The sequence below is a fragment of the Phaethon lepturus genome, unplaced genomic scaffold (assembly GCF_000687285.1).
Source record: "Phaethon lepturus isolate BGI_N335 unplaced genomic scaffold, ASM68728v1 scaffold20821, whole genome shotgun sequence".
Taxonomy (NCBI): Eukaryota; Metazoa; Chordata; class Aves; order Phaethontiformes; family Phaethontidae; genus Phaethon; species Phaethon lepturus.
Window position 1 is genome coordinate 45,100 of NW_010518721.1, and position 17,621 is coordinate 62,720.

A 17,621-nucleotide genomic window follows, 5' to 3' on the forward strand; every position below is an offset into this window, starting at 1 on the left:
AAACATGCAATTTTTCACTGTTTTTTTAGAAGGCTTCCACAAAACTGCACATGGAGCCTGTGATGGGCCCGTGCTCAGGAAGCCTGACTTTAGTCCCTCTGTGTCTCCCGTAAAGATTCCCAGCCGGGGGATTTCCTCCGCTTACCTGAACAACAGAGATGTGCCCATGTAACACAGCAAAGGTAAGGGCAGTCCAGTGCCGGCTGTCGGGATGGACTGAAGGGTAGCGTGGAGAGGTACTGGGAACCTGGGAGAAAGAAACCAGGTAGTTATTAACCATTCCAGTATCTGTCTGCCATAACCTTCAGACTTGTACATAACTGGCTTTTTATTCGTAACTTAATGGCATTTAGAGAACACTACCAGCACTACTCACTCTGCCCCAGTCCCCTGGGCCTTTTTAATGGGCTTACTGGTTTCTCCTGATGGCAGCTCTTTCAGGAGGGAGGTGCCTGTATCCCCACCAAGCCTATTAGACTTGCCAAGGCCAATCGGAGCCGCTTAGAGTGCTGCTCCAAGATGTTTTGAAGGTTTTTGTCCCCCTCCCAAATCCCTGAAGCAATGCTTTCTAAAAGAAGTGCTTTGCTCCAAGGCTTCCAGAAATGAATCCTTCAGTTGCTAGGAAAGATTTCATAACTGCTCCTGTTAATTTACAGATGAATAATTATGAGGTGAAGGTCCTCCATTACTCACTGGTATATCTAAATTTGCTCCAGCATCTATAAGCATTTGGACCATGGCTTCATCTCCAGCAGCACAGGCGTACATTAGTGGGGTCATACCCTTCAGGAAGAAGGAAAAAAAAAAAGTTATTTTTCTATACCTGTCAACAGTGAAACTGTCACGGACATGGTGAGTTTGAATCTTAACGTACGTAAGAGGGTGTGTGTACACATGTGTGTGCACATGTGTAGGGACAGCATGCACGTATGTTCAAAACATTTTGTTTTTTATGCTGAGTGGGCACAATGTACTAGTACTGGAAAATGATGAGGACAAAACATCAAGGGACAAGGCTGAAAGAATACAAAAGGGATGACTGAAAATCCCAGCCGTGTATTGTCCACAATTCTTGAGCTTTCTCAAGGATGCCAAAAAAGAAATACCATTTCTTGGATCATTTGTAGCCAGATGAACCGAAAACAGAAAACAGCACAAAAATACACAAGATTAATTATTTGGCAACTTATCCCCACTGCTAAAATCCTATTTGCCACAACATTTCAGCATTTCAATTCCATAAATCTTTCCCACTCTCTCTACTTAACCAGTAAACCATGACGGCTCAGAGCTGAATTATGAGAGAAATGAGCCTTACTTACGGAGTTCATTCCAGAAGTAGCCAAGGACAGAAAGGACATGGCCTAGTAAAATCCACTTCTGCTCAGGTCCTACGGCTTTCCCCCCCCCTCCTTAATTATTGTGTTTGAATTTTTCACAGGCAGCACCTCTGCTGCTCATTGTGTCGTAACACAGCTTCATCTTTAGAGACGGACGAGTATCGTAAAACAGATTACATCTCACACAGAGGAGTTCTGATCTTGTATCTGCAAATGTGTCTTTTCAAAACAGCCACAATTCCAATCTTCCAGCATTTGAGGCAGTTACATTTGCAAAGATGTTTCAGGAGGAGGGTTTGGCTTTTGGGGGGCTTGGGAGGATCCACTCATTATAGACAAGTAAGCTTAACTGAGAATTCAGTACTTGGGTCTGCAGGCACAAGCACATATTTACTGCCACAGTCAGGGTTGCATGTCTACCAGGTTTGTATAGATTTACCTTACCTTTCATTTTTTCTTTTTCTTTTTTTTTAATTTTTATTTTTAGTATCAGTTTTGCATTCCCTGCTTGTTCCTCAGCATGCAAAGGGAAGAAGAGATTGTTTTCCTAAACACCCCAAATCCTGTGAAATGAGTGCTGCTTGGTCCCCACTAGAAGTGAATAGAGTGTCCTGCTCCAGACTCAAGTTTCTGAAGATATGTTCTGAATTTTCTCCTTCTCTCTGAAAACATCTCCACACACGTACATGTAGAACTGGTTCTGAACACACACCTCAGCATTGGACATACTCACACATTCTAGGAGTGGTCAAAATCTGAACCTGGATCTAAAGCCTGTATGTTAAATTAATCCAACAGTTCTGTCTGTTGTAGGATTTGCAACAAAACTTTTGCTGTACTTGTCAGGTGAGAGATGGTCACACCCATTTGCGATGCCTCAGAGGTGCCTGCCTACTGTGCAGTGTGTTACAAAGACTCATCAAGACCAACAGAAATCCAGGTATATGGACTGAGCTCACCAGGTGCCAGTGTTCAATGTTCTACCCTACGACAGGACATGGAGGCCTGCTTTCTGGTGCCCTGCCTAAGTCAGTTTGCCCAGGTTTGGGTATTACTGGCTTTGGCTTATTCCATCACAGGAAGGGCAAAACAAGCTGGCTGCAAAGTTCTGATTTGCTTCCGTATTCCAGCTATGGCAGAGTCACTGCTAGTTTGGATTTAACTCTATCTGGGATTGGTAGTGCAATGGAGGACATTTGCTTAGCTGCAGAGATGAGTTGCTCCAGAGTCACTTCAGTGGAGAATCTCAGAGCAACAAAGCCTCCAGAGGGAACCTGTCTCGCTCTCCTTGGTCAGTGCCGAAACACTGCTTTGAGACATGGGAGCAGCATTCTGCAAAGACGACAGAGCTGCCAGCATGCTACAATCCCCCTGTTCATGGTAGGACTGGCTTGAGGATGACATCAACAGGATGACAGTGAGACCATAAATAAGTGACAGTAGAAACTCCTCAAACTTTCCAATGAGTTGCTTACAGAGCGCAGGGTCTTTATGCATAAAAAAGCCAAACAGCTCCCAGTTTGCTGGCTGGCTGAAGAGAGGTAAAAAACATCCCGTAGTGAGACGTGACGGCAAGAGTGTCTTTGGTGTTAGGATAGTAAGGTTCACAATGCAAAATAATCTGTATTTGAGAGAGAAAAAGGCCTCAGGGCTACATAAAAAAGAACTGCAAAAACTTATGAAAAAAATAGATACAGCAAGTGGCAGACCTTTGTAATATAAATCTGCCACCTTTGTCACTTTAATAAAGTCAATATCAACGGGACCTATGATGTGATACACTACCTCTGTGACCAGAAAGCTCCTCGATTGTAAATAAGGCAAATACATACCTAGATAGAAGCTTGTGCAGCATTAGTTTCTGCTTGTATGTGTGTATACATTCACACTTCCTTTAAAATTGCAGGATGGTGGAATGTACCATGGAAAATGTTTCAGAATTTGGTCCAAAATGCTACTGCAGTAAAATTCTGTCTGAGAAAACCTCTCTACTGAAATGTAATTCCTTCCTACTGATAAATATCCTATTGTTTCTGAAACATGACAGCTCATTCTCATTGCTGTGACAGCTATAATGAGTGTTTAGTTGTAGGAGGACGTAGGGTTTTTGTTGGTGGTTTTGTTTTGGTTTTTTTTTTTTAATTAAAAGCTAATTCAATGCATTGAATGATGCCCTGGAGAACAGACTGCTCTCTTGATGGGACTGACAGCATAAGCAGAAGCAACTGAAGACTCCCCAGACTACCAACCCCCTATGGTTCCATGTAGCAGAGCAGGGAATAGGTAAAAATGAAAAAAATAGACACATCAGCATGATGGACTTACAACAACGCTAATACTGACTGATATCAATGCCACTGGGGTTCTCGGTGCTGCTTCTTATACGTCAGACCGTGCTGAGAACATGTAACTCTCTTCGCGCCTGAAAGCCATCAGACAGTAACACCTTTTGGTCACTCATCACTGACCCAGACTGCATTTGGGTTGTTGAACCAGATAGAGTGTCACCGGCAAACACCACTTTGTTTTGACATTGTCTTAGCATTAAGGCAACATCACACTTGCCATTCGCAGCTAGCGTATTAACCTGTCCCCCATCAGTGCCTTAGACAGGCCATCCACGGAACAGACCTACATTCCAGCTGATAAAGAAACAATTCACTCTAGGCTTTGGCTGGCTTTTGCAGAGTTATTTTTTTGTTTTTTAAGGGATACATTTTCAGACTAAAATACAAGCTAGAATTAGAAAAGCTTTGGAGAGGCAACTAACACTTACGACCTCGTGTACTGATGATTTGCTACATGGAAAGGAACACGCAATTTGTTCATGCAAAGAATTTGTGTGTGTGTGTGGTTATATGGCATACCTGATCATCCATGGTGTTAACCCCGTCAGGTCCCAGTGCATCGATTGCTTGGTTGATCAGATCTGTCCTTCCACAGTTTAGCATTCGGAAACCCAGATCCTGCTGGAATTTTTCAGTAGCAGCCTTAGCATCCAGTCTCCGGAATGAACTAAAGCAGCATTCAGGTCTGTGAAAGACAAAATAGTTTCTGCATTCTTTTTCTTTTTTTTTTTTTTTTTTGTCCCCATCTCCTACAGAAATCAGGCTTACGAATTTCCATGGTTTTACCTATCTTAGAGCTTCCCCACTGTGTAATAATTTCTGAAAAATCTGGCTAGCTTCACTCATACTGGAGATAGAAGTTTTAGTTTTTAGAGAAATACAGTAATTTCACGTAAACATTGGGAAAAAAGTTTAAAATGGTGTCCAAGTAGAGAAACCTCATCCGTCCCCTCCTCTGAGGGAAAGGCAGGAAGAGGTCCTTATTCCTTGCCAAGAGTGGTGTTTTCCACCCAGCCCCTCACTACAAGGGTAGCTCTGGGCCAGGCACCACTTCTTCTACATCTTGTCCGGCAAAACAGAAAGGGGATGCCGGAATATGCCCGTACCGTAACGGGCACTGAGCAACCAGGGTTACTGCAACAGCGAGGTTATTGTGCTGGGGCCAGAGTCACAGGCTGCAAACCTACAAAGGTTTCTTTCGTTCTGCTTCTCACAAAAAAACCCACCAAAACCCAGTTGCTTTACATAATTAGCTTGATGTATTTTGTATATCATATTTGTATTTTCCTGCTTGTTAAAGGGTAGTCCATCAAACATCTATAAAAACATATTGCAAGGCGGAGAAAGAGGTGGAGAGTAAGTGCATATAATAAAATACCAGTGTAGTTCTAGAATGAAACAATTATGCTGTCTGTCTACCAGACTAGCTATTATTTTGAAATAAAAGGCATTTCTGAAAGAAGATAATTATTCTATTCTGAGGGAAAAAAATTAAAATTAAAAAAAAAAAAAAAGAAAAAAAAAATCAAAATCAAATTTAGGTAGTGGAACATTCTCAACTCTTTTCCAACACCTCAATAAAAGGAAGTGTGTTAACATTTCTATGAGGCTCTATTAAATCCTTATCCTTTAGATGACTATCAAAGGACCTTTATGTCATTTGGAAGGAGCCCAGGGTTTACTGTAAATCCTCTGGTTATCTGCTCAGATACTTCTGAATTCCAAACCTGGTAGTGTATCTCCTTCACTGAAGAAACACTGCCAAAGCAGAGGTGTTTCCCATCTCAGCTGGGCACCGACATGGTCAGCCCTTTGATGTTATTTCAGGGCGAATGCCTTTTCTACTAGTTGTCTGGTATTCAACACAGGCTCTTGTGCAAACTCTCAGTAAGTGAGATATCAGCCTGCCAAGTTCCTTTGAAAAATGAGATTCTTTCAACAAGTCTAACCTCTTCTGGAAACTTTGTACAGCCTGCCAGATAAGTAAAACACTCATCACTTCACGTAGTAGATTCAAAACAAATCTTATTCACGTTTTAATTCAGCTGGTCATTTTCTAATGCTTCCGAACTTGCATTGATGGTGGATGACAAATGGTGAGCAGATGCTATGAACAATATGCTGAGTTAACAAAGAACCCTCCACAGCCTGGTGACCGGTCACATCGTACAGGGGAAACCAGCATCTCAGCTGCTTTCAGAAAGGAACTACATCAGGGTACAATCTGGGGAACAGTCAGCAGGGAAGCCAAGTGACAGTCTTGGAGTCACTAGCTCCTTGGAAAGATATCTGCAAATAAAATGTGTCTCCAAGGTAGCTGAGCACAACTATGTATCAGAAGACAAACTCTCTGAAGTACCCAGATACTAGGTTAGGACACATACAGTACAGAGCACAAGAGGACACTAAGGCAAAATGCTAAGCTTATATAAATCCTAGAGCTAGGCTAGTCAATTAATAATCTTGTTCTACTAAGGTAATTGGTACAGTATCATGATGCTACAATATTATGTGGATTATGATACAATGACTTTATATAATAAGAAGAAGAAAAAGGAGAAGAAGAAAAATCCTATGTAAAAAAAGTGACATAAAATGACATCACTTAAAATCCAGTGAACCTCAGAAAATAAAAGTTTTTGAAGGTACCTGTCTTTGCACATCGTTTCTATTTGTTTCTATTTAACGGTTGAACTTGATGATCTTAAATGTCTTACCCAACCTAAATGATCCTATGATTCTGTTTTGCTAACAGGCATGATTCCACTCAGTGCTATCTACAGGCACTGTTGGAGCAAGGGTGGTGGAGAACAATTCACTGATGAGCCCTGCAGAATGAACAGCAAAACAAAACAGATGCACAGAGCTGGCAGAAAGACCTAGTAAAAAGGTGGACCGTAGTTCTTGGTGCTGAGCTGCCAGGAGACCAGTTCAGGCACAAGGATTTGAAGTTGTAATTTGTGAGCTTTACTCCTGGGGGACCTGCAGGCTCAGCCCATGCAAAAGTTACTGTATACTTGCTGTTCTGTAGCGGCAGCTTGACAGGATGCTCTTCTATGATAGATGCAAAGTAGCTTTTTCTTTTAGAGTGTGATAAAAGTTGGAGCATCCTACAAGAGCCGGGGGGCAGAGCTCACATACGCACAACTGCTGTGCAGCAGCTGTAACCACAGCAGGTTTTCCATGTGTGAGTTGTTATCCTGTGGAGAAGAGAGACAAACTCTTGCACACTTCCTCGGGTAAAGCCTGTGCTCCTGCAATTGCCCAGAGAGCAGCTCCCATGTGTGCCCAGGGGAGAAACTGAAGAACTGAAGGTGGACCAAGAGACATCAGGGAGAAAGAGCCCAGAGAGCCGGGAAACGGATAGGGCTGAGGTCCTGGTTTGGGAAGGGATAGGTTGAAGAAGGAGCAGGAGCCTGGTGTGCTCTTTGGGTTTCATAAGCAGTGACTACTACTATAACTACTGGTAGTGAGGGATTTAAATTTGTCCCGCAGTGAGGAAAAAATAATAATAATGAAAAGCAATGTGTGATAATAACTTAATATTAAAATCCCAACATTTTTATTTAAGTAGGTGGAAAAGGAACACAGTTCTCTGCAAACTAGCATTTCCCCACCTATATTACCATCTAACCAGTAGCAGGTGAGTACTGAAGATGTTTAAAAGTTGTCTGGCAAACATGAACTGAGAGCATCGTATTTAGAAGGCACAAACAGTTGTTGTGGAAGACTATACTGCGCAAGCAGTCTCTGTCAAAGAATAGATATTAGAGGTCTGAATTTCAGGTTATACTAATTATACTTTGTTCTTCTGCACAACTTCCCTTTCAGGGATTTCATCATACCCTACCTGATGCATCACCACTGCAAGGAACTATCATTATATGACTTTTAGCCTGCACACCATGAGGAAAAGCGAGTTGCAATTTGCCTATAGTCAACCAGCAAGCCAGAGATAAATTTGGCTTCAGTTCCAAGATTTCCTTCTCTCCAGAATGTGCTGTAACGGCTGGATACAAATGACTGCTTTAAAGGACTGTGTAATGGGCACTGGAAACAAGGCACTGCGCTCTCATAATGTTTTTTTTCCTGTTAGTTTAAAACTTTCATGCAGCAAAAATACAATGCCCTTTCTCTCATACCACACATCACAGAACATCCTTAGACCTCTGAAAATAAAACTCGGGCAAGACCGTTCAGAACAAGGACCTGCTCAAGATTAACTTTGATTTTTGTCCTCTACTACAAAGATGATGCGTGTTACTTGAAAGCAGAGGTTGTTTCACCTGCAGGGAATGCACACTGCACACATCCCTGTGGAGGAACAGTTTGGTGACGTAAAAGGTGTGAAAGGATCTTAGTTTTCTTACAGAATTGCCATTCCTTCTGTAACAACAACAAACTGGATAGAAACTGCGAACATTATTCCTTCCCCGGGCCTGTACTGCTAACCCTTAACACCACAGCAACTGAATTATCTTATGCCTGAATATCCCCCATAGTGTGGCTGAGGCCCTTTCTACCTGCTTCTCACTTTTATCTATTGCTTGCATTGTTTTGGACCTCTGAGGTTTCTATCGAGACCTTCATTTCATAGCTGTATCGTTATGGCTTCAGTTTGAAGTTACTGAGATGAACCTCGTTTTCACAAAGGCTGTCTCCAAGTCTTTTTTTTTAGTTCACATCAGCAGCAAAAACAAACATTCAAATCCCTGCCCTCTTTTTTGTTTGCTTTTTAAGGTATTTGATCTATAAAGAAGGGACTACCTTTGTTTTGTATGTTAATGTGCACAAAAAAAACCAGTGCAGAGAGAGAGTGGGGTGCCTTTGAAATGGAAGGTTTGGATTCCGTTTTGAAATCCAAAGTTCTTTCTGAAGGAGAGACTAAAAGAAAAACCATGAAACTGACTGGAAGTCCTTGTGATTATAGTTTAGTCTTCTGCAGTACTCTTCATCAAAGAGTTTCAAAGGTTTTGGCAAGCATTAGGCACATATGTAAAATCAATTTAGCTCATATTAAGTTGCCTACACTAGCACCTACCATCCACACGTTAAGCCAGAGTGGTGTGTGCTTTAATTGACACAGAGCACACGTACGCTGGCAGAGAAAAGGGAGAAGAAAAGCATTCCAGGACTAAGTGTACAACTCCTGCTTCGTGGACGTGAAGTCCAAGTTCAGCTGCTCCCTTCCAGTCTGAAGCCAAGGAGTTTAAATAACTGCTGAGGGTCACCTGTTTAACTTCACTTTTAAAAAGATTGGCAGCACTCTCAGTCGGTCAGGTACCACGTCTCAGGAGAAAGGCAGGAACCGAGAGCTCAGAGTAAGACTAGGAGTCAGCTGCAGCCGAAGAAACACTCAGTTATCTAATTGCACCACTGTACTCACCAGCCAATTTAGCTTTGCATTAGGTTTTGTGGGTAATAAGTACTACCCTTCAATTCACAAAGGGGGAGACAGAGATGTAGCAAAAAGCAAGAGCCTTTTTGGCTGCCAGAAGGAAAAGATAAAAAGCAACAAAAACAGATCCAGAACTCCTGATTAAAAGCCTCCTGTTGCTTATGTTGTTCATGAAAAATAATTCTAAGAGTAATGGCATATTTTTCTTTACAGGTTATCATTTCATCACTTAAGAGCATGATAAAAGTATTATTAATGTATCCCACCCACTCATTTAACCCAAAGGTATATGGGGGACGAAATTCACTTAAGAAACAGGAAACTACCTTATACTAAAGTTCAAGATGTAACCCTGGTATCAAAACCAAAATAATGACAGCAACTTAAAGGACTACAAATGCTGAATAAAATATCTATGATGTGCTAATGAACCAAGTTAATTATAAATCCCTGTTCAATATCTATGTAAGGGGAAAATTTTAAAAGGTACCGATACTTTTCACCAAGGTATCTCAAAAAGCAAAGAATAATCCTGTAATTAAGGCCAAAGCATAAAAAAAAACCCAAATACTTGTATTTCAACCCTTCTCTGTCTCATTCTTCCTACATAACTTCGGCAAGACAAATATCTTTCTACCCCAGCTGCAGTGTGCAGCCAAAGTTTCTTTACCTCTTGGAATACTAAAAGGTTAAACATGTATTGCCTGTATAGTTCTTGAGATCTGGCTCCCATGAACTATAGCAAGAAGAATATCGTAAGAAGTTACAATTACTTTAGTTGCTTATAAGGCTTAGTCCACATACTTTAGCTGCCGAGGCTCGCAGTCCAGTCCAGGTAAGAGCAGTCTGGCTGTCTGCCTGATATCGTCACTGTCCACAGTTAAACTGCGCCGGTGCTCAGCGTAGGTGATGGCCACTCTCATCCACTCCATCAGCGGCGGCAGGAGCATGAAGGGTCTGTGCAAACATGGAAAAAAATCCATCACAGTCAACATTGGCCTGTGATGCAAAAGCACACGTTGTCACTTCCCGAGCATGCTTGTGGGAGGCTGGCACAGATAAAACCCACCTGCAGAGGCAAACCCTGTCCCTGTGCTCAGCAAGACTGGCAGGTCACAGCAGGTGGAAGGAGCTGGAACTGCTCAGCCTTGGTTATCTGAACTGCTTCTTACCCAAAATGGGGTCACGCCGGGACATGCTGGTTTCATGCAATACATTTTACCCTGTGGGAAATAGGGCCAGACTGAATATAAGGGACCTGCTTCTACTACCACTAACTGTAGGTCAGGCCCCCCTAGCTCAAGTGGCCAATGCTTTGTTTTGGGTCAGAAGGGCTCTCATCTCAGGGGTGCGTGTGTAGTAATTGTGTCAATTGTTCTAAATAATCCATATGTACAGGCTGCTCCACCGCTCACTCGGTAACACTGAAAATATTCTTGATTATTTGAAACTTCGGTTAAACCAGGGTAATTCAGTACTACCTCCACTGATCTTTATATTACATTATCACTCTCTGATGGCTTTTCACATCCTACATTCTTATACGCAGAGCTCAAGCCTCCATTTTTACACAACTGACCCTCTAAACCGCAGCAGACTGATACAGCTATGTTTTAATGTGAACTGCTTTGCTAAGGAGGAATGAGTAGAATCAAAAAGATAACAACTAATATGGAGACATCTCTGTGCAAGGATAAATGTACGTTACTTAAATTGTAAGCAATTTGTGGAAGAGCAATCCATCTGTTCTTAATTGTACAGCATCCAACACAGTGAGGTTTACTTGATATGAAGGGTTGCAAGGCAATAAAGTAATACAAATAAGGTAATAACAATAGCAACAATAGCCATTTAGGACTAGCTTATGAAGAGTTCCCCTTTACTCCTGCTGTAAGAATGAACACAGTACTGGTATTACACAATAATATATGGGTACACAATAATATATGGGTACCATAATACTCTCATACACAACATAATCTCATCCATCCATCCTCTCAGACTGATGTATTATTTGCTTGATTTTTCCCCAGGGATACCTGCCACCCTGGTGGAAGGCTCAGAAGTGCCAATTACACTCAGAAGTGTAATTGAAAACACCTTTCCCATTTCCAGTAACAAATTTATTAATGCTGGGAAAAAAGCCTTTTTCATTTAAGCATTCAAAAGAAAATAACTGAGGGGAGAAAGTACCAATTATTTTACAAAGTTCAGCGAAAAAAAGATACATACCAGAAAATATAAAATGATTTTGTCATTAATGAAAGCAGCTGAACCCATGAAAGGCATTTTCAAAGCTGTGCATGTACACGCGTGCGCACATATGTGAGCACAGTAAGAGCAAGCAGCACCAATCCCATTTGAAACCATTTACCAATAACGGGATTTGCAAGCAGAACTCCCTTTGTATGACTTCGAACATCCTTCAGGGTGGAATAACTCCACCCTGTAAAATATGTGCCATCTGTTCCATTTTGCCAGTTGCAAGCTGCACTCTGAAACACTGCCATTATCTCTTTACCAACAAGTGCACCATTTTTCCCTCCGCTCCTTCTCTTCTTCTGAGTAGCGAAGCAGCATCTACAAAATCAGAGGTCCTCTTAAGCATCTGATCAATCCTGCATTGCCAATGCAAGGGTGTTTTTAACAGGACATCTACTTATTGCTTTTATCAGTTTACTTCTATGTCAAACAATCAAGATATTAGGCCTGCTACATTCATCACTTCGAAATACTCCATAGCTCATCATGAAAGACTTTCTTAAAGTCCAGCTCAAATCCCCCAACCCGTTTAGGCTTTCTAACTTGTCCCAGACACACGGGATGAATCACTCCAGCACAGACCATTCAGAGTTGACTGAATTCCCTAAGGAAAGAGCAGCAATCCACAACAGGCTCTGGGAGCTGCCTTTCAGCAGAATGTTCCAGAGAACTTCAACCCTCATCTGGCCTACAACAGAGGCTTTTACACCTTTTAAATTCAGGCACTTAAGGGAAGAGCCTAAATGAATTACCTAGACTTTCTAATTACTCAGCAGAGCCTCTAGTATAGGATTCAAAGCTCCCGAAACGTGGTGAGGACAGAGAGGTAGGCTAGGTAGGCTAAAAACACCAGAATTAACTACTCAGAGTTAGAAGCAGGAAAGAAAACACTGTCCTAATTGAAGCAGACGAGAACAGCAAAATTTGTCTCCCTCTTGGCAGTCTGAGCTGCTCCCGAGCACACACGCAATGGACAGTCTCCCATCCAGTCTGTCCCATATTCTTCTAAATGGTTTGACTGAACAATGAACATCTCAGGAGCAATGCAAAAACTCATCTTAAAAGTGATTATGTCTACCACCTTTTGTGGTAGATAAGCTATTTAGGCCACACCACAGTTTTCCTGACACTCTCGTGATGGGAACACTGCTGGACAGAGAACCACATCCATCCAGCACAGTCCTGATCATCGTATCAGGTAACGAGCCAAACCTTGGTAACTGTTACACACTGCACTGGGCAGCAAGAGACTGTGGTCGGCCAACAGAAAATACCATTGAGTCTGCACCAGAAATAACACGTATCATCAAGAAATTTCCATTCTGTAAAAAATTCACATGTGCCAGGGTTATAAATGGCTTGCGTGCACAAGCAGACCTTGACTGTGGAAAACCTGGTTTGGGAGGAATGGGAAGGAGAAAGATTTTTTGTTTGTTTGTTTATTTTTTTAATCTCAACAGATTTTTCCAAAGGCTTTAAAACTCACAGCTCAACAGACTGCCTAGTTACTCTGTGCGTGAAGGAGAGCAGACTTTGGATTGCAAAAAGAAATGTCAGGAAGTTTCCCTCATACCGCTATCCTAATTTGTCCCAGCCCCACCACTCGCATTCCTGTGCGAGTTGGATAAATTATTCTATCAGGAGTGACTACACTGATTTCAATTTCTATTTTGCTGTAAAAGCTTTACTTCTCTTGAAAATTTCTCGCTTGAGGATGGGCCTTCTATCCCCCTCCAACACCCCGCCCCCTCTTCTTTTATCCAACTATTTCCTTTTTTCATGCTGTCCGCGGTGGCATGCTCACGGGAACAGCTCTGTGTTACTTCACTCACTGACACTGTATCAGATACGCAGTATTATCGCATGACCTGAGCGGAAAGGAAGATACGCAGTTCAGCGGAATGAAATGCCAACACTGAGTTGCATTGCACTAAGAAAAGAAATACAATTATTCATTTTCTAGAAAATAAATGCAATTATCATCCCTATGGGTCTTAACCTGGGTGTCTATCTGCCTCTAGGGAAATACTGATCATTTCACAGTCTGAAAAACACTGGAGGAGGGGAAGGGAAGAAACTTTCATGGAAAATTAACTGGGAGATGCTGCAAGCTAAAGAATTAATTTCTGTCTCTGCATTTCTGTCTGCGCCATGGTCTGTACTGCGCATTTTCCTCTGGACTTTCTGACATTTAGAAGCATTTGGCAGCTCATTAAATTCTGCACATGAAGTGATCCAGCCCTGGGAAACTGTCACTCGCAGCAGTAGTTCACGAGGAACACATGCTCTCTGATTTCTATGAAGAATGCCACCATGGCTTTCTTCAGTTTATTGCCGTGAAGTTGTCTTCGAGCGATGCCACGTGTAAACTGGGAAAGTACACAGCAGTGGAAACTAAAATGGACACCACGCATCTACTATACAGCTTGTAAAGAATTGCAGTAACGTCTGATACGGTCATGTGCTGTCAGTGTTTTATCCATAGGTTCTTTGAAATTTTCTCCATTTAGAATTGGACAGCTGCTCTGTTCCCATGAGGATCAGGTTGGAGCTGGGTGAGATGTGCTCTGAGACAGGATGGACTCTATTGTGGGCTTTTCCCCCTTCATTTGAACTAAAACATGTTGTTTTATTTAGACATAATGGAGAAGGATGATGGCAGCAGCACTTGGCAGAGAATCGATAGCAGGTTGTAACTTCTTCCTGAAAAATGTACTACGCTCATTTGATTAGAATGGTCTAGGACATGACCGGCATGTGGCGATCACGTGCTGCAGTCCTTGAGAATGTGCTGTGGGATCACAGACTTTCAGTGTTAACTCATGCATCAAAAATAAAGTAGTCCCCAAAGAGGGCTCTTTGAGGATTTTTAACAGCCCTGGGGCCAAGACATTTTTAGCAGAAGGAGGTTGTATGCAAAAGAGGAAAGACCTCCACAGGAGTTCGAAAATTATGTCAACCTTCCTCTGCATTGAATGCTAGGACAATGCACTTGGAGCTTGACTTGCAGAGGTGAGGAACAGCTGCTACCTCAGATGAAAACAGTAGGTCTTCCTAGAAGAAAGAGCCATGCTATCAAATTCCTCTCTCGTGCCTGGGTCCTCAGGAAGGTCCAGTGACAAAACTGCTGAAGAAAGGAGGAGCAAGGTGATGAGGAGACATTTTCCCTGCAGCCACCTCTCTTCTCCTCCTGTGATATTTTTCATTGCCTCTTGCTTTGCTACAGCAAAACAAAGAGGGAGCCAACAGTGACAGGAACATCAAGAAAGAAAAGCCTTGTTCTTCTAAACAAGAATCTCCTCCTTCTAAAGCAGGAAAGAAAACACTGTCCTAATGGAAGCAGACGAGAACAGCAAAATTTGTCTCCCTCTTGGCAGTCTGAGCTGCTCCCGAGCACACACGCAATGGACAGTCTCCCATCCAGTCTGTCCCATATTCTTCTAAATGGTTTGACTGAACAAGCTTTCTCCTCCCTTCCTCTGTAACAACTGCTCTATAAGCCCCTGCTAACATTTTAAAACACATGCAAACTTTAGCATTGCAAAACATGTGTAATTATCAGAATATTTAGGGTCAGAGTAGGGTAAGCCATGATAATTTGCCCGTATTTGACTTACTGAAACTATACAGAGGCTACGTGCAGAGAAGAATCCCAAAACTTTAGAGATCGTTGTGGTTTTTTGCAAAGGACTGAACAAAAAAGAAGGGTTTTCAGTGTGGTGAGTTGATGTTTAATGCTGGAACCAAACTCTATGGTTCAGTCCCATATTACCCTAAAATTACCTCAAAGTCAGTAACACCAAGTCAGTGAAGAACAGCTATAAAAGCTTATAGCTTAGTCTTACCTGTTCTCTCTTGCCTTTTTTTTTTTTTTTTAAAGGAATAATCTTAAAAGTCACATTGTGCAGGTGCACACAGAGAAGGGAGTAATGTGACTGGCAGAGATACTGGGAGCGATTGCCGGATCGCCGAGTAAGCCAAGCAGGCTTTTTCATAGCTTTTCAAGGCTGGGAGACCCACATGCAATAAGCAGCGCTACGTAAGGGAAAAACAGTGGGAGTAAGACTAACCTGCAACCAAATGGCGAATCATGTAGGAGCGCGGCTAGGAGAAGATGCGTTGTTTGAACTTAACACCAAGATGGAAAAACGCCAAGGACGGCAACAGAGTCAAAAAGAAAACAAAGTGAAGTCTCATTAATTGGAGAAGGGAAAAGACTCTGAGGCAAGACAGAGTATCCAAAACCTAAGCCATGTCATGTTGATGTGGAAAACAGTGGCATATTTACAGTTTGGATTCTCAAACACTAACCCTCCTTTTCAAGCTGGAGAAAAAAAATTTCTCTGAGTGTGTAATTATATGTGAATAAAATAACAACAGAAATTATGATTTAGAAAAACACAAAATCTTCACTCCAAAATACAACCAGCTTAAGTCAGGAGACATGACTTTCAGATTCAAAATATCTTACTGAATTTGCAAAAACCTCCCACATTTACAGAGAAAATATAGGAATTACCATGCTGGATCTGATTCAAGGATCATCTCAACAAATGCCACGTCTTTCGAAGCAGTCCCAGATCTTCACAGAAAAGGAAGAAGAAATTTAATCACAGTCAACTGGCCCAAAGAGAAAGTTTTCTTCTCAACTCCCTTGAAACAATGATTGGCTCACATCTTAGAAGATAAAGGCTCTCAAATTTTAGTGGATCATTATCAAGTTACTAAGGTCTTGGCTTGGATATGCCATGACACTAACTTCCACAGTTTAGCGAGTTATCCTTCAGACACTAATGGAATGAAAAACATCTGGATAATATTATATTTATTGGGATCTTTTCTGCACTGAATCTGCCTTCAGTTTCCTCTGCTTATAGACTATAAAATGGTACAAGAATAGTTTAAATCTAGAACTGGCATCTCTGATCTTTCTTAGCAATCCTAGTAACCACAGACAGAAATACCACTTTTTCCGCCCTTGCCTGCAAACCACACTTAGAAATAAGGTGCAGCATCAGACAGGTTTTACTCCATGTTAACTGCAAACCAAAGGAAAAACTAAATTCAAGCTCACTTAAAAAAAACATGAAGGAATCATTAGGAACTCACTATGAATCTTAAAAAAGACCCTCAAGTCTGTAGCTTATTTATTATAATCACATTTTACAAACTTTGTTTTAACAACAGGGAAAAGATTCCATTTTCAGGCTGAAAACAAGTACTTGTGCTGCTCTGGAATGTGCCATGTGTCTCATTAGAAAAACATATTTGTAACATCTGTATGCTGTGGCAGAAGGGGTTCTTGGTTTCTAGGCAGACAGAAAATAATTAAAACCAACTTGAATTGTGTAGTAGTTGATGATAAGAGTCAGATAGATATACACAATAGTTTTAAGTACAACAATATGGTCATAGCTTTGTGGTCAAGGATGTGACTGACTTCTATCTGCCTTCCCCAAATGCACACAGAGCTGTTTGATCCCTGACAGGCACTGCGAGCAGCCAACTCAACAGAAGAAACCTGGAGGAAGGGAAACTACCGATCATGCTCCTCTTGCTCCTCCCAAATCCTCAACATCCTAAGATTATCCGTAAGTTGAAAACTACTGCAAACAGTCCGGGAGATGAACTATTCTTGCATGACTCTGGACCTAACTGCAGCCTTGACCTCAATTAATATACAGCCATTATGTTTAAATCACTTGCAAGAAGATCAGGTGCAACTATGAGGACTGACTTGCCGAATCTCATGTTAGACACAGAAAACAGCACTTGCCAGTGACCTACGCACGTGAGCTTGTACCACCAGACTTGCAGAGGTCAATTCTGTGGATTTCCTCCGAAGGACCTGGGTCTCAAATCCCATCTCTGACCGGCCGAGAGCATCCTTGCATCATCACTGAGGCACGAGCTCTTCCCACCACAGAACAGTGGCTCTGGCCATTTTACATCAGATCTGTTAAGCCTTTCCCAGCTCTTATAAAAAGGTGATCACCCTGGTTTGCAAGTCTTCCATTTTGTAAGCACAAAACGCTTTCTGGACAAGATCTAACGTGGCCCAGCGCTTTCACAGCAGTGGCTCTGGAGGCAGCAGTGCTTGCCTCTGCTGGGCCGGTGGGGTGGGAATATACCTCGCTGCTGCCCCTCAGACCTGCCCCGGCCCACAGAAAGGATGCTTTGCATCTGCGTGCCCCTCAGAAATTGCTGTTTGTCATTTTTGCTCTTACCATTTAAGTTTCTAAAAGCCCAAATTGGCCGGTGCTGAGTTACATG

At 42.0% G+C, this 17,621-nt stretch overlaps 1 protein-coding gene across 1 annotated transcript in view; it reads right to left on the bottom strand.

The window, feature by feature from the left end:
• ABTB2 (ankyrin repeat and BTB (POZ) domain containing 2) overlaps nucleotides 1-17,621 on the bottom strand; it is a gene marked incomplete at its 5' end in the record, with an annotated part of 48,707 nt that overhangs the window by 12,345 nt on the left and 18,741 nt on the right. Inside the window, 4 exons of the mRNA XM_010296831.1 lie at nucleotides 146-247; nucleotides 694-783; nucleotides 4,208-4,373; nucleotides 9,891-10,043. Of these exons, the coding sequence (XP_010295133.1) occupies nucleotides 146-247; nucleotides 694-783; nucleotides 4,208-4,373; nucleotides 9,891-10,043 (511 nt within the window). The remainder of the gene's footprint in view (nucleotides 1-145; nucleotides 248-693; nucleotides 784-4,207; nucleotides 4,374-9,890; nucleotides 10,044-17,621) is intronic.